This window comes from Arvicanthis niloticus, chromosome 23, assembly GCF_011762505.2.
Source record: "Arvicanthis niloticus isolate mArvNil1 chromosome 23, mArvNil1.pat.X, whole genome shotgun sequence".
NCBI lineage: Eukaryota > Metazoa > Chordata > Mammalia > Rodentia > Muridae > Arvicanthis > Arvicanthis niloticus.
The window spans coordinates 28,312,245-28,336,451 of NC_133430.1; the positions used below are offsets into that span (position 1 = coordinate 28,312,245).

Here is a 24,207-nt window from a genome sequence, read left to right on the forward strand (position 1 = left end):
ATGACTTCCACAAGACCCCAGGTTTAATAACATTTATTTCAGCAGTAGCTGAGTTCACTACTAAACCAAAAGATACAGAGCACAACATAATGCAACTAAATCACTCTTGTAAATATTTAATATCATTGCCTTTCTTTTTCCTTTTAACAAATCACTATCAAAGGCTAAGCACATAGTAGAAAACAAATTTATTTATTCTATCCTGGAAAAAAAAGCTTAGTGCTCATGCATTTTATCTATCTAGTTCTCCAAATGACTTTGACACTTGAGAGCCCCTGTGATCAAAGCAGTTTGCAGGAAAGCAATTTTTTTTAACTATTTAAGAACTGACTTTGCACAGTGATCATCAGTCCCCTAAGTTGGCTCATGGAAAGACTCTAAAGTTAACCCATCAGACATGTAAACCCTGAAAAAGGCAGATTAAGAAGGAAGGAAAGAAATGCTATTTGCCTAAAACTACATTCTCACTTGAGATAAAAGTTGAATATTTCTTTTATTTAAAGTCTTTGTAAATAAAATTACAACCATTCTTAACAAAAGGAAAGAAGGGAGGGAGGGAAGGGAGGGAAGGGAGGAAGGGAGGAAGGGAAGAAGGAAGGAAGGAAGGAAGGAAGGAAGGAAGGAAGGAAGGAAGGAAGGAAGGAAGGAACGTAGGTAGGTAGAAAGGAAGGTAGGTAGGTAGGTAGGTAAAACATTGTGACAGTTTGAAACCCCAGTCCTAGACAGTAGAGAATAGAGGATATTTTTAAAGAAGCTACCATGAATTTATTCTGCTACATAAGCCATAAACATAGGACATACAAAAGAAAAATAAATGGGCATAAAAGAATGTTGAAAGTCAACTGGCGTCACCATCTTACTTCAGTCAAAATGGAACAGTCAGTATAACCAATTCTTAAGAGATACAACACTTCATGAAGCCTTGAAACATAGGACAACTTACTGACAATCAGATCTCAGGCTGTCAAGTTATTTAGGAGAAAACTTTATAAAGTTCACAAAAAGTTCCATGACATCACTTATATGGCATTAGTAATGATAACCACTCATTAATATTAATAATAATAATCACTTATAATGCATCAGTGGCCTATGAGTGATCTGTAACAAATGTCATTCAGCAGTGAAGATAACTAAGGCTTAGTGGCCATTTGGAGGGAAGGGAAAGAAAACAGTATTAGCAGGAGTCAGAAAGTCTGGCCCAAGTCCTGACAATGCTACAGATGATCAGTGTAACGCTCATGTCCTCTCAGCATCTTTATTCATTTGCAAAATTACAGTGCAAAGGACTAAAGGAATTCTAAGTTTTCTCTCCCTCTGAAATTATATACTTCCAATATCTGAGGCAACAAATCAGCATTTTGCAAAATAACTGCAAACCAAATGTTTTTGTTTCCTTCATGGCTCATGTACTTCCATCAAATATATAAGAAAGTCCCATGGCCCTTTTTGTTCATAAGAACAAAACACATCTATCAAAGATCTAAAGAACAAGCAGGTCTTATCAGGATTGGGCTTTTTGTTGGTCTCTTTATTTTGTTTTTGTTTTTTAATGTGGAAAGCTTAAAGAAGGAAGAGGACAATGTTTCTTTCCCCTCTTGGAGCGTGGCTGGGCACTCTCCGTGGTGCTGAACCCTGAAACAGTTTTAGTAATTCAGTGATTTCTGTTAGACACTTTGGTATATAGGAACTGGGCACATGCAGATGAAAAAGAATCACACTGTCATTGATATTAGGGCACTTGTAGTTTTATCAGTTCCTTCTTTAATACTATATGGTGCAACTCAATACAATTTTACCAATGCTATGTCAATTTTTACAACAGATCTTCCAAGTAGGCTTATTGACAAGTAAAAAACATATGAAAGGTTAAAATAAGTGAAAGATCAAAATTCCTGAACCTATTATATAAAATATTGATGAGATGTCTTTATAATTATGTTAATTTTTTAATGTTTATGATCCATATATTAATGTTTTTGTTAGAGGCAAGCTCAAATATAAGGGGTGTGTGTGTGTGTGTGTGTGTGTGTGTGTATGTGCACGCACATTTGAGCATGTACATGTGTGATGCCTTAATGGATCCTCCCCCACGCTCTCTTTAATCTATAGTTACAACTCTGGATTAGACTTATTTTCATGGACACCTAGTATTCCAGTTTCAACTGCCCCATGAATCACTGTAGAACTAGGAAGCTCACTCTAAGCCACAACTCAGGTACTTGTAAATGCCCGTTATTGGTCACTTGGGAAACAGAGGCATTTACACACCAGTCAGAAAACTACATCTCTATTGCCAGATAAATAAACCCAGGCAAATGATCTATTGCATGTGGATCCATGGCAACCACTTCATAGTGAACAGACAACATATACAAAATCCTCAGCTGTACTTGAAGACAGCACATAATCCATTACTAAGCCAATCATTCCTAAGCAAAGCACAGGTAATTCTCATCAGCAAGCAGCTCTTTCACCTAAATGTTCACTGTCTAGAAGAAAACAGACAAAATATTTCACACACAAACTGTCAGTATTTCAGGATAAATGACCTAAGATATACAGTGGATAGGCATAGCCACGATGATTAGGAACCTGCCCCAAGTTTCAAAGAACATAAGACTATGTATGTACGTGCTAATTCTCTCCTCTTAACACTGACATCAGCTCTTCCTGTGGCTCAGCAGGCCATTACCAGGAGCTCTGTTTACACACACTATACGGACAACCATTTAAGTGCTTAAGTAATACAAACTGGAAGTACTTTAACAAGACTCATGTCTAAAACTGCAGTTGTTTAAACATCTGTGTTATTTCACCAGGAAGCAGTAATTTCCCTATTGAAGCAAACCTTTCTAAAAACGCTATTCCCAATCAAAACAGAAAAATGTGGTTAAAAGCATTCTTTAGTGAAACCAATCCAAAAGCTTCCTTCTAGAGGCTCAAGGCACACTAGGTTGGAAGGGACTTTAGAACTGTCTTGTCCCACGTTTCTCATATGGACATTAGTTCTAGTCTTTGACATACTCATCAGAAATAAAAATTACAGAGGAGAAATTCCATAGGAAATTCTGAAGAATACATTTGCCTCCTGGGAGATTCACAATCTGTTCTGTCATCGCAAAGGCTTAGTGAAGTCACAGAGTCATTAAAAACACCATTTAGGGCTGGAGGGGTAGCTTAGACATGGGAGGCTTCCCTAGTGTGCACAAGACCCTGTGTTTGCTCTTTATTACTACATAAAAAATTGGATCAATTTCATTTAAGCCTACATTTCTAGAAGTGCTTTTGTTCTTGATACTGTCTGTGTGTGAACATGTATGTGCACAGAGATGATGAAAGATAGATAGACAGACAGACAGACAGACAGACAGACAGACAGACAGACAGACAAAGAGTCTATAAGCGTTTGCCTTTCTAAAACATTTTTCACAAGATGGCAATCTGACTTAGCACACTCTGGAAGAGTATGTCTTAAGAAATAACAAAAGTTCTCCCAAGTTCCATATGCATTTATTTTTTTTTTCCCTTGGAACTATTTTGAAGCCAGGGGATATACTAATTTTAAAGAACTACGACATTTAAAGCTTCCCCAGTTAACAAGTAAATGAATGGGCTTCACAGAGTGGCCTGTTAAGAACATCCAAGGAGTGAGTTCTAGACTTCCTATCAACAACAAAACACAGGAGTCACTGTAAGGTTGATAGTGGGCTGCCACTCACGCCACCAAGTTCATGTTTATAGCTATCATCAATAGAAGAAGAATGTGATTTTCAAAGCATATGTAAGCCATTTGCTAACTTTTGACAGCAACAATAAACAACTGACTGTAATAACACCTTCAACAGGCTCGGGGTGAAGATTTTAAGAAAATGAGTTGATTTTCCTACATGTGTTTATATTTGCTATGTATTTTGTCATAGGAAAAATAGAATGCACACATACACACACACAGCCCTCTGAGGTTTTGAAATTTATTTTTTGATGGTACCAAGCCAAAGTTCTGACTCTTCTTTCAATAACAGATCTACAGGCATTCACAAGACGCAGTCATTAGTTTATCTTTAAGTAAATATTTTGATTGTCAGACAGCTTGTTGCAAACAAGGTTTTTTCCCCCAAATGCTCATTCCTAATGCACCCAAGTCGGCTTGCACATCACTCATTTAATAATCTGTGTGTGTGCGCCAATGCAAGATCATCCTAAGGCAGCAGAAGAAAAAAAAAAAAAAAACGGGGCAGAAAATGCATGCTTTGTGAGTGTTTCATTTAAAAGGACTCTAGAGTATGGGGCCTGGGTTTCCTCTCAGCTCTGTGGTCTCTGCACTCCATTATCATAAAGCTTAGGAAATGAGCTATAACCCACCACCATCCCTCCTAACTGCTATTACAGAAAATCACACACTCACAAAACAGCATTAATTGTCAGAATTAGCAACCATTTAAAAGGCAGCTGTTCTTTCACTCTTAAATAGGCTCCAAATTTCAGATTCTCCGTGTGTCTTGGCTGCTTCATCTATGCTTCTTACACACGCACACGCACATGCAAGCACACACAATGGATCCTTCGGCGAACAATTTCTAAAATGATCTATATTTTTATAAAAAAAAAAAAAAAAAAACCCACAGTAAATCCTGTTTATTAAGCAACATTTTTTCACCCCAGTACTTGTCATCATTGTTACAATCGGCTGGAAAGCTTCCAGACATAGCAGTGGCAGTTTCCAAACCTGCAGGTGGAAAGGCTGTGTTTTGTGTGTGGGCTGGGGGTGGGGGTGGGAGAATAGTATCTCTTTAAGAGTCAACAGTAAATTAACTTGCCCATAAGAGTGAAATAATTAGCACTTAGTAGCTTATTAAAAGGATGGCAAAGGCCAAGCTGCCATCTGGGATCTCCAGTTTCTTGTGATTGTTATTATGTCAAGATGTGCAGTTGCATTGGCTTTCATGTCACTGTGCCTGTCCTTGTTCTCCATGTAAATTTGAGTGAAAGATGCAACACTTTTAGAATCGGATGTCCATCAGAAATCATTATTAGTCTGGCTCTTTACAAAGCATACGTTCTTTTCTTCCTCTGATATTCTATTCACTACCAAATGCCTTGGTGGGAAAAAAAGGAAAAAACTCAATGGCATCAATTAGATATAGTCTTTGTGCAAAGGGAAACCTGAGCTTCATCAAAAACAAGGCCAAGCTGCCTCACAAAAGTGCAACATGATTGCCTCTGTTTACACACAACAGAAACCACAATGGCTCTGTCTCTCACAGTTCATCTTTCTTAAGGAAGCTAAAGCCAGTGAGGGCCTGAAGTTGATTACTAGACAAGTGCACTCAATTCTGGAGAAGGAATAAACACGTATACTCAACACAGAGTATCATGACATAAACTTACAGAGTGACAGACACAACATAGCTCCTAATCTGGACAGTGTTGGCATGAATTTATATACATGTATGAATAAATATATGAATACATATTATATATATATGATATATAATTATATATGTGTGATTTATATAATTATGTAAATCAATATATATAAGAACATATATGACTATATACATATATCTTCTGAAACTTTAAGCTGCATGCTTAGAAGCATGCATTTGATATACTTCATATTGTATTTTATATTTCATATGCTGTGCCCCAATGAAGATAAATAATATACAAGTTAAAACTATCCTACATGTAAACATAGAAAACATATTCACTTTTCTGAGTCTGAGAATTTAAAGAGTACAGGAGTTGAATAACTAAATGATTACCTAAAAATTTTCTTTAGAAATAATTTTTTAAAAAGCTTAATATTAAAAGCTATAGTAAGTAAAAAGAAGTATACTGTTTAAGCCAGTTTAATGTAGAAGATGTAGCTTCAAGGTGATTTTAAACTTCCACAGAATCTTGCCACCAATTGTCATAGGATCTGGAAGAGGTTTGCTCCCTTCATCCATAGGATTCTCAGTGCCAGCTGGTCCTTGACACTCCATGAATTTTGTTGAGGCCGTAGGCCATTGACTCACTGTGAATATTTGTTGGGAGCTAAATAAACCTTGATTTCCAAATGGGAAAGGAGAGATTCTACTAAATTCAGAAATAGATCACATTGAAATGAATTTATTTTTCATTATATCTACAAATGAAAGCTATGTATAGAAATATATTATACCACAAAAACCTATCTGTGAGTTTGTGGACAAACTTCACCCATACCCAGATACACAGACACTCCTGCCTTGCATACCTGAGAAAAGGCCTACAACCAACATAAGCTGAAGCACATAAATAGTACTATCATGTTTGTACTCTTGTCAATATTTTTCTAACACGTAACTATTGAGTTATTTATACATGAGATATATCATAAAAATGATACACTATGATTCAACTATCCTTTACCTTCAAGCACTATCAAAGTCAAGTTCTTATGGGTATACATAAAGACCTACTATTGAAAACCCTATATTCCTTCAGATCAATCAACTTGACCCATTAAGCAAAGGCCCATGCAAATAGGAAATCCATAAAGTAATTACTTTTATGTATTGTCAATGGAAATTTAACTGAGACACTCCACTGGCATGCTATATACTTTATTAATATATCTACCATTCACATTCACGGTTTTTAAATGTTTCAAAATAAAGTTATCATGTAAAAAGATGTATTCAATGTCCAATTAAAAACTTCTGAACAAGGGAAAAAAGTAACCCACCCTTCATATTTTAAAGCTCCATTTTAAAGTCATCAGCGCTGAAGCACAAAACTATTAAAATCAAGCAGTTTACCTTTTATGTTTCAAGGACATTAGATTTTTCCCCCTAAGATTTTCAAAACATTTAAAGAAGGGGGGTTGGAAACATGGAAAGTAGGCTTTAAAAAAATAAAATGATTTTATTCATTGTTAAGAGGAAAAAAAAAAATCAGTGGATGAGAAACAAATAAGACAAGAGATGGAAATGTAATGTCGCCTCTATTTTATTATAATTAGATATTTATAGAGCACAGATGAGTTTATTTTCATAATTAGGAGCTGGCATTGCATGTACTAATTTGCATAAATAGTTGGCTCTCAAGACAGTAACTTATTTGCAGGGCGCTTGAATCCTAGCAGGGACAACAGGGAGCTTAGCCCCTCAACTCAGCTCCCTTAATATTATTACCAGCAAAATACAGTCTACATAAAATAACATTCAAGTTCATGTAGATTGATTATCTCCTTCCAGTTTAGCCAGTGTTTATTAGTTCAGCATTAGAAGGCCAATGATCAAATCTACATAAGAAAAACACACATAAATAAATCATAACCCCTACTATCTAATAGCCAAGAACATACATGTGGCTCAACTAGTCCAGTAAGAGGTTTGTAGAGACAAGGAGAAAGGAATTAGGTATCCATAGAAATCCATGATACATATCTTATTAGTCACTGGCAGTTATCAAAGATGATAACTACCTTTTATTCTGATCATTCTCAAGCATCTCCATACCCTCCTATACATGCCTGCACCACTTAACAAAACAAAATTTCCTACACACATGAATAGAACTCTCTGATAGTAGCAGAAGGAAGAAAGAAAGACTTCCAAACTTGACTGATATGGATTAAAAGAAATGTTAAGCATGCTTCTGGTGGATCTCTCCTGCCAGTTCACATCCAACAGGGTATCTTGGAGAAATGGTTTACTCCATCTCTTTCTTTTCAAGCCAGAGGACAAAAACTTGCTTGTCACTTGACTTATTCAGCACGTGCTACGTATACACTTTGTATATTCGCATTCATCTACACTGTAAATGGTACACTGTTGATTCTAAAGGGACAGAATGAAGTTAGAAGTTGACATGCTTTATAAAACATACTTCCGGTCTCCCTTAAAGCAAAGGTAATATACAACCCACATGCTTACATACTAGTAATTGTACTCCAATTTACCTCAATCTCCTCCACCACCACCTAGGGCTTCCCTCCCATTCCTAGTTCTAGTCTTTACAATAGCTGTGAGGTCTCTGTTGGCATCTGAGTCTGCAACTCCTGCTCCAAATTCAATTTCAAAGGAAAGTATTTGATCACTTACCTCAGCATAGTCAGTATCCAAATGGACAAGAGAAAGAAGAATGAACCCAAACATGCTCTCAATTCTTAAGGAGAAGCCATGGAGATCATGTCTAAAAGCTAGAAAATGCTGATTTCTGAAGAATTCTTCTGGTCAGCTACTTCTAGGTAAAACCTCTCTTGTCTTTGGCCACATGCTGTCCAAAGGCCTCCAGAATGCAGGAGCTGACATTATGTCTGAACCCCTGCTCAGTTCTGTAGGCTTAACTTCACAGGGCTCACTGTTTTATCACTGGGCTTTTAAAGAATGACAAGATCTGAGGCATCTCTATTCTTTTCTCTGACAAATGCTTAAAAATAATTCAAGACCTTCTCACTTTTACCCTGGTATAATCTGCAACCATTTCTTCTAATATTGTATACACAGTACCAAGAGAAGACCCAGCAGTGAAGACCACTGGAGCCAAAATGTATGGTTTCATCCCATGACCCTTGATACTCCTTTGATTTGTGAGTTACGGTAATAAGGATAGCAATAAGGGGTACAAGTATTTGAAGGAGAATGACCCCATTAACAACATCACAATTGAAAAAAATCAAACCCTACCTATTTCTATCCCTGTGTTTAAAGCCAATTGTTTGATTTAGTTAAACTCTACTCAATTTTATTGGCACCTATCATGTATAGCTCTGAACCAAATTCTGAGCTCGTGAAGTGTACAGCTGACAATGATGGCCAAGACACAGCCACCTATATGGTTTTTTTTTTGGGGGGGGGGTAAATGATGATTGAAATGTGAGTATACCTCATGCATCATGCAAGACAGTTGGGTATAGGCACTCTATAACAGAGGCATGAAGTCTGGCAGACCTAAGAGACTGAGCCTTGGGACATTAAGAGGGAAACGGATATACAAAGTCATTTGGGAATAAAGAAGAGCTCAAGGAAAAGTTCACAGGAAGGAAAAAGCAATATGGCTTAACATAAAGGGCACTGGAGGCTTTAGGAGGCTGCAGGGTTGACAGAGGTCTCAGTGGGACCAGGTTACATGTAAAGCCTAAAACATAATATCTGGACAGTGACTCAGTAAGTGTCCACCTAAAGCTCCTTGAGATAATGGGCTACATGAAAGGATTTCATCTTAATTGCTTTGTTTTCACTTTGGGGAAAATGGTTGGCAGCAAGATAAGGGCTAGAGACTATGAATCCCTTCCTCATATCACACATTATACTAAACACATCTGGACATTAGCCAATGAAAACAGTTGCCTTCCACATACTCGCAATCTACAGAGATGAATGGCCCAAACCTCAATAAGTTTAATACAAGTTGTTAGAAAGATGGAGAGAAAGCTCAATACTGTGTGCAATGCTCAAGGATAACATCAAGTCAAACAGACTTCTAAGTGTGAGTTTGGTGGGCAGAGGATCAGAGAAGGAGCTGTTAAGAGAAAGGGGAGTTGGCAAAGTAATAAGTCTTGCAAGGTAAGCCGGTGGTCTGTTTGCCTGAAGCAGTAATTTTGTATGGAAGCTCAAGGGAAAAGCAGGACCACACTGGAGCCTGGTCTGAAAGTGAAGTGGCTAATCCTGTATCCCACATGGTAGACAACAGAGCTTACATAGTTCTCCATCAGTGGGCTGGCTAGAAGCAAAAAGCAATGGAAACAAGCTAGGAAAGGATAATGACCTAATAAGTTCTTGAGGCAGAGATACAAAAATCATTCTAGGCCCAATAACAGACTGCTCGCTCTCTCTGCTGACTGTCTTGGAGGGGAAGCATTCATGAAGGAGGAAGTTAGAAAGTAGTTTGTTGGTCAAGCCTGTGTGGTGAGGAAGATGCAGTATTGGAAACTGGTTTGTAGACAAATGACATTAAGGTTGACTCTGGACATGTTGAGGTGACAGTACTAGGTAACATTTATATGGATATATGTTTCAGCAAATGTAAGGTGGCAGGCTGGAACTTAAGACCAATCAACATCTGAAAGATAGCTAGATGGAAAGTACATGAGATCATACTTGTATCTCAGACAAACCACATAGATTAGTAGCCAGAGATTCTGAGTTGGATTTGACTCTCATTTAGAAGTCACCTAACATCTCTCTGAGCCTTGTTATCAGTACTATTAAACACAGAGAATGTCACCACAGACCTCATAGAACAGTAGATATTAAGTATGAAAAGACCCACAAAGCACATAGCACAATGGCCAGCACACAGCAATACAGATGGTAGTGATGGTGATAGCAATGACACACAAAAAGATCCCAGGTGCCCAACACCCACAGATACCCAAATACCATTTTAGGGGTGTGTTAAGAGGGAAAGATGAAAAAAATAGAAGAAGAGAGGAGAGGAGAGGAGAGGAGAGGAGAGGAGAGGAGAGGAGAGGAGAGGAGAGGAGAGGAGAGGAGAGATTTTCAATCGGCTACATCATGAGCAGATGGGTGATTTCACCTATAAAAAGGGTCTCTGGGGCAGTGGTGGCGCATGCCTTTAATCCCAGCACTTGGGAAGCAGAGGCAGGTGGATTTCTGAGTTCGAAGCCAGCCTGGTCTACAGAGTGAGTTCCAGAACAGCCAGGGCTACACAGAGAAACCCTGTCTCAAAAAACAAAAAAACAAAACAAAAACAACAAAACAAAACAAAACAAAAAAGGGGGTCTCTGGCCATTGCCTATTCCTTTTCCCCACCTATTCTTTACCAAAGGTGTCAATCCAGCAATGGGGTAAAGGTTCAAGGTAGCACATTTCTGAGAATGAATCCACTTGGGCTTAGCATTAAGGGAGCCATCAACCAGCCTTAGCATTGAAGGAGCTGGCAATCATCCAAGCTCAAACTGGAAAGGGCCAAAACACTCTCAAGGCAGCTGTACAGAAAACACAGAACTGAACTGAGAGGTGACCAGTTTGCTGACAAGTCCTCAACTGAGCATTTTGAATACGTCGCCAGGCCCGTCCTATGGCCATATCCTCACACCAGAATTCACTCGCTCTACTTAGGCTATTCAGCAACTTCGAAAAGAAAGCGCAGTGCACCTGCCCACCAAGACAAGGGAGAATTATTCAGGAGGGGAGAACTGAATGGAGATACATATTTATAATTTATCAATTAACTCCTCCTTCATTCCTGTACAACCAATATAATTTTAGCAGGTGAGCCAGGTTCTCTGGGCTTAGAAATAGGTGAATAAATCTAGCCACCCAAAATGTGAAGGTGCAGAGAAGTATAAGAAGCCCACCCACTTAGCTCATCACCTCTCCTCCTGACCACCTGGCAGAACGCTGGCTTTGTCTGCTAGCATCCCACATTGCCTTTCTCCTCTTCCTCCTGCCAGTGTAATATAGTTCTGTTTCTACCGATTTCCATGTTTCCCTAGTTCCACCTTTCTTAGCTGTAGCCTACTGTCCGTAGTCTTTTTTTTTTTCTTTTATAAAGACAGGGTTTCTCTGTGTAGCCCTGGCTGTCCTGAAACTCACTCTGTAGACCAGGCTGGCCTCGAACTCAGAAATCTGCCTACCTCTGCCTCCCAAGTACTGGGATTAAAGGTGTGCGCCACCACTGCCCAGCTGCCCCTAGTCTTAATATTCCATCTCCCACAAATATAAAAATTGTAACACTGAAAAAAAAAGAGCGATGGACACCCCCCCAAAATCTACAGTTAGTAAAATTAAGCAATTCTCCAATCCTCTCCCTTTCTCTTTCATCATCGCCCTGGTACAGCTGATACCCCAAATTTAGTTATATATAATATCCAGCAATTATGGGCCATCTTATCCTACCTCCCCTGTGCCTGAAACACACATCGCAAGAAAGGATCTTATAACAGTCTAAGGTGGAGTAAAACACATTTCCACATAGCACGTCCACTTCCAGAGACCCTATTCCTGTTAGACACCATATGCCATCATGCATAAAATTGGCTTTAGGGGGAAGCAGATACATCTCTAACACTGAATACAGGGTTCATTGAAGGGCATCAATGACAATGGCTTTTTAATTTTTTATTTTTACATCCTGTTAAAAGCAGTAACTTCTGGCAGGTCCTATATATTTATCGAATCAACAGTTTCCCCCCATGCATGAATAATTTAAAAATGCACATTGATAGGTTGATACAATGGTAAAGAAAATAAAGTCATCTACCTTTACTTCTACCTACAGAAAGGAAGCAGAAGGTCCAGTTAAGGAGAGGAAGCATGGTGTCCACCATGGAGGCGGCAAGAGAGAGCAAGAGAAAGAGAATGGACATCAGCACACTGCAGACACATTGAGAAATCATACACATGGCAAATCACAGGACAGACAGTACAGGAAGTTGCCCCACAGCATCCTCAGGAGACAGCACAAAGCAAATGCATGATACAAGGCTAGGGATCAAATGTTGGAGCCAGCCAGGCTGCTTCTATTGGCTTCATGTTCAAGCTTCATCCCATTCATTTCTTCTCAGTTTTCTCCTTCAAAACATGGCAAAGTACGCATGCAAAAAGCACTGCACAGCCACATGGATGTGAAATTGCACACATATAACCAATATTACAAAACATGGTTTAGGCAAAGTCTTTGAGAATCTTGGTTCTCTTATATTTTCCCAACATTCACATGAGATGTGAGGACCCAGAGTGTGACATACAATATAAGACGTGTACACACAACACATATAAATGCCACATGTATTTGTGGACATAAATCAAGAGATTTAGTGGGAGCTGGACAAAAGCCCCTATCTCCTATGTGCAGGAGGAGGGCATGGGGCACTGGTAGAGAGAAGAGCAATGGTTTTAAAAGTAGTCATTGAAGGGGAAGAATGGATAAAGAGTGTAAAAAATGAGAGACAGAGGAATGGAGAAGCCACAGGGTTTTTCTTAAGTCAAATTAAGCCTCCAATAGCAACTTAAAAACCTTAGCAGCGCCATCACCCGGAGGAATGCTGCATCTTTTCCTGAAACCCCCTCAAAGGAGGAATTCACAGCATCTGTATTTGCATGATTCTTTTTTTTTTCTTTTCTTTTCTAGAAGGAATATTAGCTGGGAGCACGGTTGTTCTTGAATGCCTCACAAGTATGCATGTGGGGGTTAGAGTAAGGTGTATACTACAGAGTCTCCAAGTGCTGTACATACCAACAGTAGAATCTAGCCTTTCTATGATGCACTTGTGTGTCTGAAATAAGCTAAGGTCACATCAGCCCAGCCTCCTGCCCTGTGATACTATCAATATGCTATGTGTAGTGCTTAGAGGCACTTGGAATGCTGGGAGAGCTCACAAAGAGAACCCAGGAGCAGAAGGCTGGAGAACACAGGAGGCAGTCCTGTCATCAGGACTGATGCCCTGTTTTTATGGTGTCACTTGTCATCAAGTTTGGACCATTAAATTCTGGCAATCCATAGAACTCTGCTCTGCTTACTTAAAAAAAAAAAAGACTTCTGTTTCTCAAACTGTCCAAATACTGGGTCCATAGCAAGCCTGTCCTCTACTCATACTCACTTGGTGAGAGTACTTGCTTCCCTTTCCCAGCAATGGGAACAGACAGCCTTCATTCTAGATCCTTACATAACCCTGGAGAACCCATCTGACCTTCCCCTTCAGATAAATATACAGTGATTTCTGCTTTCTACAAAACCAATATTGTCCTGGAATTTACAGAGTCCACACCTTGGCTCAGGCTGTGGAAAACACTTATATCAGAAAAGCATACTTATTCATTCAGGATGCCATCAACTGGCCACCTGCAACTGCTAAACAAAGTCTTTCAGCCCTGGATGGTTACTTGATCTGATGGTATCTCCCTATGGCCAAACCATCTGATAGGTGGATTTGAGGGACTAGGGGACAGGAAGTGGCCATACATTCTCCAAAGATCAAGAAAAAAAAAGAATCACATGTAGAACCACACCTTTCTTTTCTTTGATCCTCCCAAAGGAGAATTGAGTCTGATATGTGTTTTGAAAAGAAACAGATAAGAAAAATTAAAGAGCCAGCTTTTGGTGACAGGGCAAGGCAGGTAGACCAATCTTGCAATCACCCCAAGGCTTGGAAGAAACACAATAGTAGCAATTGAACAGTGAAGCAAAAGACAATTTTAAGTGGGCTCAGTTCTCAGATCCTGATTTGGGCTGATAATGTGGAAAATTTTTACTTAGGAGAAAAAAGCTTCATTCACAGCCCACCCCATGCTTAACCAAGCCGAATTTCCTGCACACTTCATTCTCTGCATATTTGAATATTTTAGGCTGCAGATGCTGAATTTACAGATCTTTATATGCAGTTTTCTTCAGGGTGTATAATGAGTTAGAATCCTGCCATGAGAACATTAGCATGTTCTTGTGGTGATTTCTTTTTTTTTTTTTCTTTAATATAAAAATTAATATATTAAAACCCCCCAAATGGCTTCTTTTGACCAGGAAGGGCAGAGAATCATTAATATGGCAGTGGAATGGAGGAGAGGACACACAGGAAACCTTTTACCCAGAGTAAAGTTCAAGGAGAAACCTAGATCCTTGCTCCCAAGCTGGGCCCCAGCTTGGGGCCAGGGAAGAGCAGGAGGAAGTTAACCGCCTGGCTGCTCTGAAATTAGCTCCATTCACCCCCATTATCATCGTGTCATGCCTTGTTTCATGCTTTCCTCTTAGAGGTAGCCCAGCAGGGCCAGTGTCCTGCCTGGCCCAGATGACAAATGAGGAGAAGGAATGGAGAAGCTGACAGTAGGAGGTAGGATACCATGATGCATCAGGAAAGGTGTTCCTCCACAGCAAAGTGACCCCTGCTGCCAGCCTGGCCCACAGCAGGAGGCACAGGCAGCAAATGGCCTTCTATGGAGGAGGTTCTGAATGAGCAGCCAGAGGTGCAGAGGCAAGCAGTTCAGGCATCTCAGGACCACAGCATAAGGCACCTACCTTGTTCGCTCATCATAAGATGGGAGAGGCCTGGGGAAGAGAGGAGGAGGGAGGGAGAGGGGAGAGAGAGACAGGGAGGAAGAGAAAGAGAGAGAGGAAGAAAAAAAGAGAAAAGATGGTTAAAATTCCAAAAGTAAAGCAACCTTTTCTAAATTCTTGCACAGAAGAAGGAATAGAGGAGACACATGCACACACCAAGTAGCATGCACACCCTGAACACCAGCCCCCGCACTATGGGAGCAGGCTGGCTTTCCCATCTAAAAAGCAGGTTTTTGTTTGCTGAATAATACCAAGGACTTTATTTTTATTGTTATTCTAGGCAGTCCACAGGATTTGTGATAGATCTATTAAGATTAAGTCTCTGGGAAAGAGACTCAAAGTATCAGCTAACGGTTTCTTTCTTTCAAATTACTTGCATCAGTAATACATGTTCACTGGAGAAACTGGGGGAAAGTCCACGGGATAAAGAAAGAAAACAATCAGTTATAATCTCACCATCTAGAGAGTACCATCCATTTCTTTCCCTACACGTTGTATTGTTCTCAACAGAAATTGGATGGTATTGAACACACCAACAGACTTCTACTTGCAAGGATTGTGCTCAGACTACCTTAAGACCATTTCTGTCTTGTTCAGCTTAACCAGTAATGACCACACTCCATCCAGAGGTAGACTCTTCTGTTGTCCTAGAAGGTCCATGTTCGATGAGGGAGGCTGATCCCTGAAGGGAATGGGTTAAAGAAGGCATACAATGTCCCAATAAAAAGTTAACAGGACTGCTGAGAAATTCTTACTGGAGGCAAATTCAGCACTGCGTGACTCCTCAGGACAAAAAAAAAAAAAAAAAAACCATCAGCTCCGATAAACCTAACAGAAAAAGGTTTCTAACCAGTAGTGAACTGCACAGATTGTTTGCTCCAAAGCTGTTTCTATACCACTGAAAATATTTCACAAAACCCAGGTCACCCCCCCCCCCCCAGATCCTCTCCTTGAAGCAAAAAGGATTAATAAAGGACAAAAACCCCTCTAAAGTATGGAAATCTCTAAATGTTTTTGGAGATTACTAGAGATTTGGAAAAGTAATCAGGGGCTAAATGTAGGTCAAGAAACTGACTTTTGAAAGATCAGTGATATATTAAATACATAGATACACGTGCCATAAATGTCATGGAGTCTACTTTTTGAAACAAATTTCATTAAACTATAATCATATTTTAAAAGCTCAGGTTCTGGCATTCAGGGTGGTAAGAGCAGGATTAACCATCGTGGAGGAATGGAATCATGCCAAAGCAAGTGAGGTTCACAATTTGCTTTGATAAAAAAAAAAGAAAGAAAGAAAGAAAGAAAGAAAGAAAGAAAGAAAGAAAGAAAGAAAGAAAGAAAGAAAGGAAAGAAAAGAAAGAAAAAAACAGAAAAGAAAAAAGTTCTCTTTTTTTGGTTTCTTTTTTTCTTCCGGTCTTCTGCAGGGCAAAGGAATAGAAGGAAGAGAGCGAAAAGAAGCTTAGATTTGTGTAAGAGAAGATACACAGAAACAACCTTCCCTTCATAGCTAATGCTTCTGGGCCAGGGCACCAGCATCACAATCAAAAGCACAAAGGGGAAAGGATGTGGGGCAGGTGCTGGCATCTGTGGAAATAGAAGTGACAGGGAGGGGACATACATGAATCCAGAGAGCTCTGTCGCCTTAGGAAATAAGAGCAAAGATCTGGAAAGATAACTCAGAATGAAACAGGATGCATAAAAGGCTTTCTGGTTATTTTTGGGTGGGGGAACAACTATTTTACTCCTGAGACTGAAGATGTTTATAGCTTCAACAAGAGTAGGAAGATGTGAGACTCCATCTGATGCAGAAAAATGTATGTAACATTACCCCAGTGAAGGGTAAATGAGCCACTTTGTAGTAAACAGCACTAAGGCCCTAGAGAAACCCACCAATAGGGTTCCAGCTAATGTGTTTAAAATAAAAATAAAAATAAAAAGATAAAGAGTAAAGATTCAGGGCTGCATCCCAACTAAGCTAAATTAGAATCCTAGGGTTGGGTAGGGTCTGGGCAAGATCTGAAACTTAAATCAGTTGCTTACAGGATTCCTATGATCATAAAACTTTGAGAGCTACCTCTTTACAGTGGCATATAAATCAAATGTTGGTAAATTAAATTGTATGATAAATGAAGTAAGAAGAGTTAGATGTTTAATGGAACCCTGCTGTGATCCTTTTGCCTTTTGTGAAGGGAAGAATCCTTTTAAAATGCAAATAACCTTCCACCTCTGTGTGTGTGTCTGTGTGTGTCTGTGTGCTTTTTTAATTCAAATATGTACTTATCCGCTTTTATTAGGCTACCTACCTACATCATTACAGCATTATCAGTCAAGGAAAAGTGTTCACCTTCTTTCTTGTCTAAAAATCTTAAGTAGACATATCAAGCCAGGAATGCAGGCATGGGATCATAATGTCAAACTTTGGTACTGAAGAGAATGGAGCAAAATGGACAATCATGCAAAGAAACAGGATGCAAGAAGGGACAAGGGCATCATACGGTTTGCTTCTTATTTTACATTTGTGAGAATTTTATTTTATTATTAGGAGTTGCCTATTAATATTTTTTTCTTGTACAAACCTATCCTCCAAGCTTACAGAATGGAGTAACCATTAACTCAGGACTAGTCTTTCCTGGTCTAGATTTCTGTTTCTTTTCTACCTCAAAACACTATTTGCCATTTAAAATGTCAGCAATAATTCAAGAAAAAGAGGTCATGAGTTAGGGTGGGGAGCATGGAAAGGGTTAGAAAGAAGGGAAGAAGGGAAGAAATGATGTAATTATAACTTAATTTTGAAAATAGCAAATAAAAATTTCAGTTCCTTTAACAGCTAATGAAAGTACTGACAACCCACACACCAATCTAATCAAGTATTATACTATATGCAAAGACCAGGGAATGGAAATACAAGTAAGTACAGAAAATTCCTTGGCCTCCAGGAATTTAGCACCTAGCAGGAAAGGAGTGTGTGTGTTTACATTCACACAGATGGCTTGGTACTGGAACACGACAGTGTAGAATAGGAGATTTAATAAGTGGTTCTAAAGCCAGATTAGACTCTCACCTCTGCCTGCTACTTTATACCTTGTAACTTTAAGAAAATAATTGAATGTTTCTGGACTTTGATTTTTTTTTCCTATCTAGAAAATATGGATAATTATGATCATTTCATATATTGCTTTGAGATTTAAATATATTAATATAAGTCTTTGTTAGTGGTTCTCAACCTTCCTGGTGTTGAGACCCTTTAATACAGCTCTTCGTGTTGTAGTGATTTCAACCATAAAATTATTTTGTCACTATTTCATACCTGTAACTTTGCTTCTGTTATGAATCATAATGTAAGTATCTGATAGGCAGCCCCCAAGGGGTCGCGACCCACAGGTTGAGAAATTCTGGTCTATGCACTACACATGGTAAGAGCTATGTAATGATTGCTGTTATGTCTTCTATACTTTAGAAATATATGGATACATGCAGAGAAACATTTATGTATTTAGTGTCTGATGCTTAGTATATGTTTGACAATTGAATAAAAAAAATGAAAATAGGGAGTATCTAATAGCTAAGTATCAAATTATGAATCCAGGCAATAAGGCAAGTAGGAATTGATAAGAGGATGCTGCATATTCAGAGAAAGTTCCTACAAGACAGGAAGATTTGAAATATGCCTTAGACATGGCTTAAGGACCAGGGGTATGGCTCATTTTTACCTTAGCCTTGTGAATATGAAGACTTGAGTTTGAGCCCTAAAACCCACATAAAAATGCCAGACATTTTGGCTCATACTTGTCATCCCAGCAAAGAGGAGGATCTCTGAAGTTCACTGGTCAGCCAATCTATTCTGCCTAATCTGTCAACTTCAGACCAATGACAAACACTATCTCAAAGGAAGTAGACAACCAAGGTTGTTCTTTGACCTCACCCCCACTCCACGCCTGACACACATAGGCACACAGATATGCATGCATGCATGTGCATTTAAAAAATGGTTTAAAATTTAGAGAGAGTTAGCATTCTGGGTAGTACCAAGACCACCCTGTCCTGCTTTCCAGAAACAAGGGCACTTCTGGGCACATGACAGGCATGTAATAGTGTACTATATTGATAAAGGAATGGACACATATGATTAGCTTATATTTTTAAAGTAGATAATCCTAATAATATAAACATGGAAGCCATAAGTTTTCAAGACTTGACAAGAAAATGGACTTGATCTTACAGCTGATGGGAGACACTGAGGGTTCATGGACAGGCAAATGACCTGGAAATGACAATGTTGAAGAAAACAACTTTTGCAATGGCATAGGTGAAATGAAGTAAGGGAACAAGACAAAGCCAGAAACACAATGAAGTTGAAGAAAAAGAGAAAATTTCAAACAAAAATGTCCATCAAGCATTTAACACTATAATGCAATGGTCTGAGAGGGCATCCAGTTGAATATAAGGACTTAACACTCTCTTACATAGGGCGTAAATAAGTGAGGGAAGTCTGAATGAAACAGGCTATAGCTCTGTCTTAACCAAGTAAGGGAGGGAGGATGCTGAGATAATTGTCTATGGATTCAATACTATTCTAGTTATATTTTTAAAAATAGAACTATATGGTTTCCATAGAAAATAATGCTCAAAAAATCTTAAAATGAGAAGCATATAATTAGCAAGAAATAAAATGGGAACCACACCAGATATAGATTATATGTATGATTCATGGAGAATAGGTTAAAATGAAAATGGGCTTTCTGGTCAACCTCAGAAGAGGAGAGTGAAAATGCATGCTAACATCAGTGACTCTCATTGACCACACATCCAGCTTCAGAGCTAGCATGATGACTTGGGTTAAAATATGGCATTTATTGTGGATCTGACATTCCAAGACTGTCATAGAGACATAAGCTGAGTCAAGGACTCATGGAAATAAAGGAGATTATAACATTTTAAAAGAACCTTAGATTTTTTTTGGATTTAAGCAGAAACTAAGTTATGACTCAAAACTCAGTTCAATGAAAACTAACGTAAGTATGGAGCAGGAGATACGAATAAATGGCTATATGATTGGCATGGAATTAAGACTTGCCAATGCAGAATTTTTAGGGAACTGCAGTACCTTTTAGGAAATATTTACAATAATAATAGAAGAAAAGAATTAAAATGTCTTCTATCTGGACCCTAACAAAGTGCTACTCTAGCTGAATCTAGGAACATGTTGGATCCTAACACGGATACAGAATGACTCCCCCCCTCTTTTCCTTTAAGTGCTATTTGTGTCTGTTTATCTGTGATACACAGGCTCCCAGAGTGTATGCTAGAACAAAAGGAAGAAAAGATTACCCATCAGTAAGACATGCAATGTTGAAATTGCCTTGAAACAGACTGCAAATCATATGTAAAGTATATGCAAAATATACATATGGCTGCCTAAACTATGTTATACCCTTTGGGAAAACCCCCATGGAGAGAGCTGATTTTGCCACTCAGGGAAAATGGAAATGGTTATGAACGCTAAGTCATTTATCAGCAGCTGTGGCCATGATGAAGCCTGTCATGAGAATGACTAATACAGAGACTAAAAAGCATTTATTGAAACAGGCAAGAGAAGGATACTACTATGTTCAGGAACCAGGCCAGAAGTTGAAGATCTCCATTAGTTAAGCTAATGTCCTCTCCTCCCCTCTCCTCTCCTCTCCTCTCCTCTCCTCTCCCCTCCCCCCCCCCCTCTCTCTCTCTCTCTCTCTCGTGTCATCCCATCTAGATCAGATGGTTTTCAATCTATCTATCCTTCCTTCCTTCCTTCCTTCCTTCCTTCCTTCCTTCCTCTCTCCCTCCCTTCCTTCCTTCCTTCCTTCCTCCCTTCCTTCCTTCCTTCCTTCACCTGGCTGGGTAATTGGGAAAGTGTTTCAAAAAAAAAAAAAGAGAAAGATTAAAAAACTCAGGGTGAAAAAAAAAAGTTATCTCTTCCAGGATTTTTAATTCATTTACTTTCGAGATAATTTTACCCAAGTGAAAAATTCCCATTTATCATCTGTTTTTTAATGTATTAAGGGAATGACATTAAATGTCACTATTTGTTGTACGCGCCAACATTGAATCCTTACAGAGCTATGAGGATTTTTTTTAATTACATAAAATCAAAAGGTAATGGAAACATTCATCTAGAATTTTCAGAAAAACTGAAGAGACAATGAATATGGAAAGACTGGCAAAAAATCTTGGCTGCAAGGACCTAGTCTCTAGTGTGGGGTGACTGGGAATTGGGGGAATTAGAAGGAAAAAAATCCTCACACTGAGGTTCGTATTTTAAAGAGTGAAATTGATTAATATATATATTTCTATTTTTTTCTCATTTTTACATATGTTTGGTAGGTTCACATGTATGCACATTTGCATGTGGGGTCTGATGTTGGTATCAGGACATATCCTCAATCATAGTTCTACGTTATTCAATAAAGCAATTTTACTCAACCAAAGCCAGAGTCCATCAGTATGAGTTTCACCAACCAGCTTGTTCTGGGGATGTCCTGTCTCCACCTCCAGAGGCAGGAATTACAGATGAGTCACACCATCCGCTCAGCATACAAGTGGGTTCTGGTGTTCTAGAGATCTGAACTCTGCTCCTCATGCCTGAGGAGTAAGTGTTTAATCGCTAAGTAGTCTTTCCAGACACAATATGTATTTCTATTTAAACATGAGGTTCTTCTTTTATGGGACCATTTCTTGGGGTCATTAAACCATTTCTTTCTTGATGATGTGAATTTAGACATAGACATATTCAAACTCAGCTTTTTTGACATTATTGTGTGAAACGATCATCTGCACAACCAAATTAAAAATCTCTCAAAGACAAGGGTGTGGTGTACAAGGCCTCTGGGATAAAGGATGAAGGAGGCATTTAGGCTATAGTTTGCCACTCTAGATGGAACAGAGGCATGAAGTGTGGTGAGAATGCTTAAAGAGGAGAGGAAACAAAGATTTACTTAAGACCAGAGTTGCCCGAGATCAGTTCTTCTCTGGGCAATTCCTGACTTTCATTACAGGCTTTTCTCCCAGGAGTTCACTCTTACCTGACAGCCTACCTCAGGGCTGACCCATACTGTGATCAATGACTTAGACAAGAATATTCATAGATCACTGTCTAGGTGTTGTGATAACCTATAGCTCAGATGAATAGATAATTTACTGGCTACTATAATTGGGATCCAAAGAATGGGAAGAGACCAAAAACAAGATTTAATTTTAAGGGCTAGGTCTGTTGATATGTCCTCATAGTCATAGAACTCAGGACGAGGAAGGAAGATAATAAATTTGAAGCCAGCTTGAACTACATAGTGTCTCAAAAAATATCAAGGGGTAAATGTAATTTCTGGCACACAAGCAGAAACCCATATCCTCAAGACTCCAGAAATTAAAAAGTTCAAGTCTCCCCTCCTCTCAGGACTGACTGTTAATAAACACAGGGTTTAGGGTCAGAGGATGGGATCATATATTAGAAATGTCGTGAGCCAGGTAGATAGAGTATAACCATAGCAAATGCGGAATGGCTGAAGGAACTTTCATGTTCACCCAGATATTAGAAAACTAGGTAAAGATATGAAAACCACTGTCAATCATGTTAAAAGCTGCACATGCAAAATGAAAAGACATGCAGATCCAGCATGAGCAGAGGGTGGAGCAAAGAAGTAGCTTTCCTTGCTAGAAGTGAAACAGAAAAGAATCCATGAGATGATTCACAAACTAATTACTCCAAGCCCCCATAACACTAAGAGCTATGAACACAAAGAGACCAAGCAACCAAGTACATGGAATCAGATGAAGATCTTGATATTTGGCTCATTCTGACCTATTATGAAGTAATAATTTTAATTGGTTCAAAGTACTATTCTAAGAATAGTACCCGTGAGCACAATGGTAGGTTTAATACAACCTACATTAGCCTACAACCATTCCAGGTGAGCCATACAAGCTTCTAGATGACTCCTTAACAGAAATCCTGAGCTAACACTTGAGAGACCATCTTTACCACAAATTTGGCATAGCACCACGGATCAGTTGAACAGGTAGTCTGGCAATGATGTGATATTAACAGTGGTGGCAGCAGCAGTTGTTTCCAGAAATGCAGGAGAAAAGGGGTCCTGATGCTAGTTCTTTAAGTAGGGACCAGCTAGACACATCTGAGTTTTCCTTTTCTGTTGCCACTGTTGTTTGTCCTCACCATCCAGCACTTTGTAGGGTACTGGCTGGATTAGATGCTCATCGTTTGCCTCTAGGTTAACTTTGCCCTGATAGCATGGTGGCTGGATTAAACAGAAATCATGACATTGAGTCATTGACAGCATCAATATGGCACAATCACGGGGTCAAAGACTTTTACGACATTCTCCCGATCTTCCTGTTTATGGGTAGAAAAAATGGCAAGATTTCCTCCAGACTAAATGCCAGAGATGCCAAAGAGACAAAAGCAGCCAGGCTTTTCTCTCTAAGGGTTAAAAGATCAGCAGGAATGACTTTCAGCAAAGACTCATCCCACAACAGAGAAAAAGTCCTTGATCTCCCCGTCACGATCTTCTCTGAAACCACTCTTCATTCACGACTAACATAAGACTAGAAAGAACAGTCGATGTCTCAATGAAAGAACTGCATCCAAACAGATCGTGGTGTGCCAGATTTAACAAAATCAAAGAGGGGCCCCATGCTAAGTGAAACAGACCAACTGTGCAAGTCCAGGAAGGCGAAAGAAATGGCTTCACGGTGCACACAAAAATAGTAAAAGGTTTTCACTGACTTCAACTTCAGCTTAACACTATAGTCATTAAAAAAAAGAAAGCCAAAGTGTTTGGTGCTGCCCTGAATGAGTGTAGAATCTAGAACAAGGACAATGAAGCTGTCTGTAATGAACTGATACCAGTCACACCAAGAGAGCTGTATGCTGTGTGGGTATCCTTCTTCAGAATGGGTATAGAGAAGAAAGCGGGGAAAAGGTCATTTTTCAAGGAACAATAACCAAGATGAAAGAATAAAAACCCTTAGATGAGAATAGCCAAAGAAACTGGAGATGGTTTAGTCCTTAGAAAAGAAACTCCTCAAAGACAAAAGCCTTGACTTCAAACGCTCCGAGCGTAATTAGATCTGTCCTGTGGGTCTCCAAGGGCTGAAAGCCACACAGGTGTGGAAAGCTGTAGCAACTGAGGATAAGAACGAGCTCTAAAATATTCTGCCCTCCTG

General features: G+C 39.1%; 1 protein-coding gene across 47 annotated transcripts in view; it reads right to left on the reverse strand.

Moving 5' to 3' along the window:
- Nrxn3 (neurexin 3) overlaps positions 1–24,207 on the reverse strand; it is a 1,548,305-nt gene that overhangs the window by 1,411,848 nt on the left and 112,250 nt on the right. For 36 of the 47 annotated variants that reach the window (XR_013106667.1, XR_013106666.1, XR_013106665.1 and 33 more), the window contains exon 4: positions 14,950–14,979. The exons of the other annotated variants lie outside the window; for them this stretch is intronic. Coding sequence is in view for 33 of the 36 variants with exons in the window: in XM_076921540.1 (XP_076777655.1) it covers positions 14,950–14,979 (30 nt within the window). In the remaining 3 variants the exon portion in view is untranslated. The remainder of the gene's footprint in view (positions 1–14,949; positions 14,980–24,207) is intronic. 47 annotated transcript variants of the gene reach the window in all.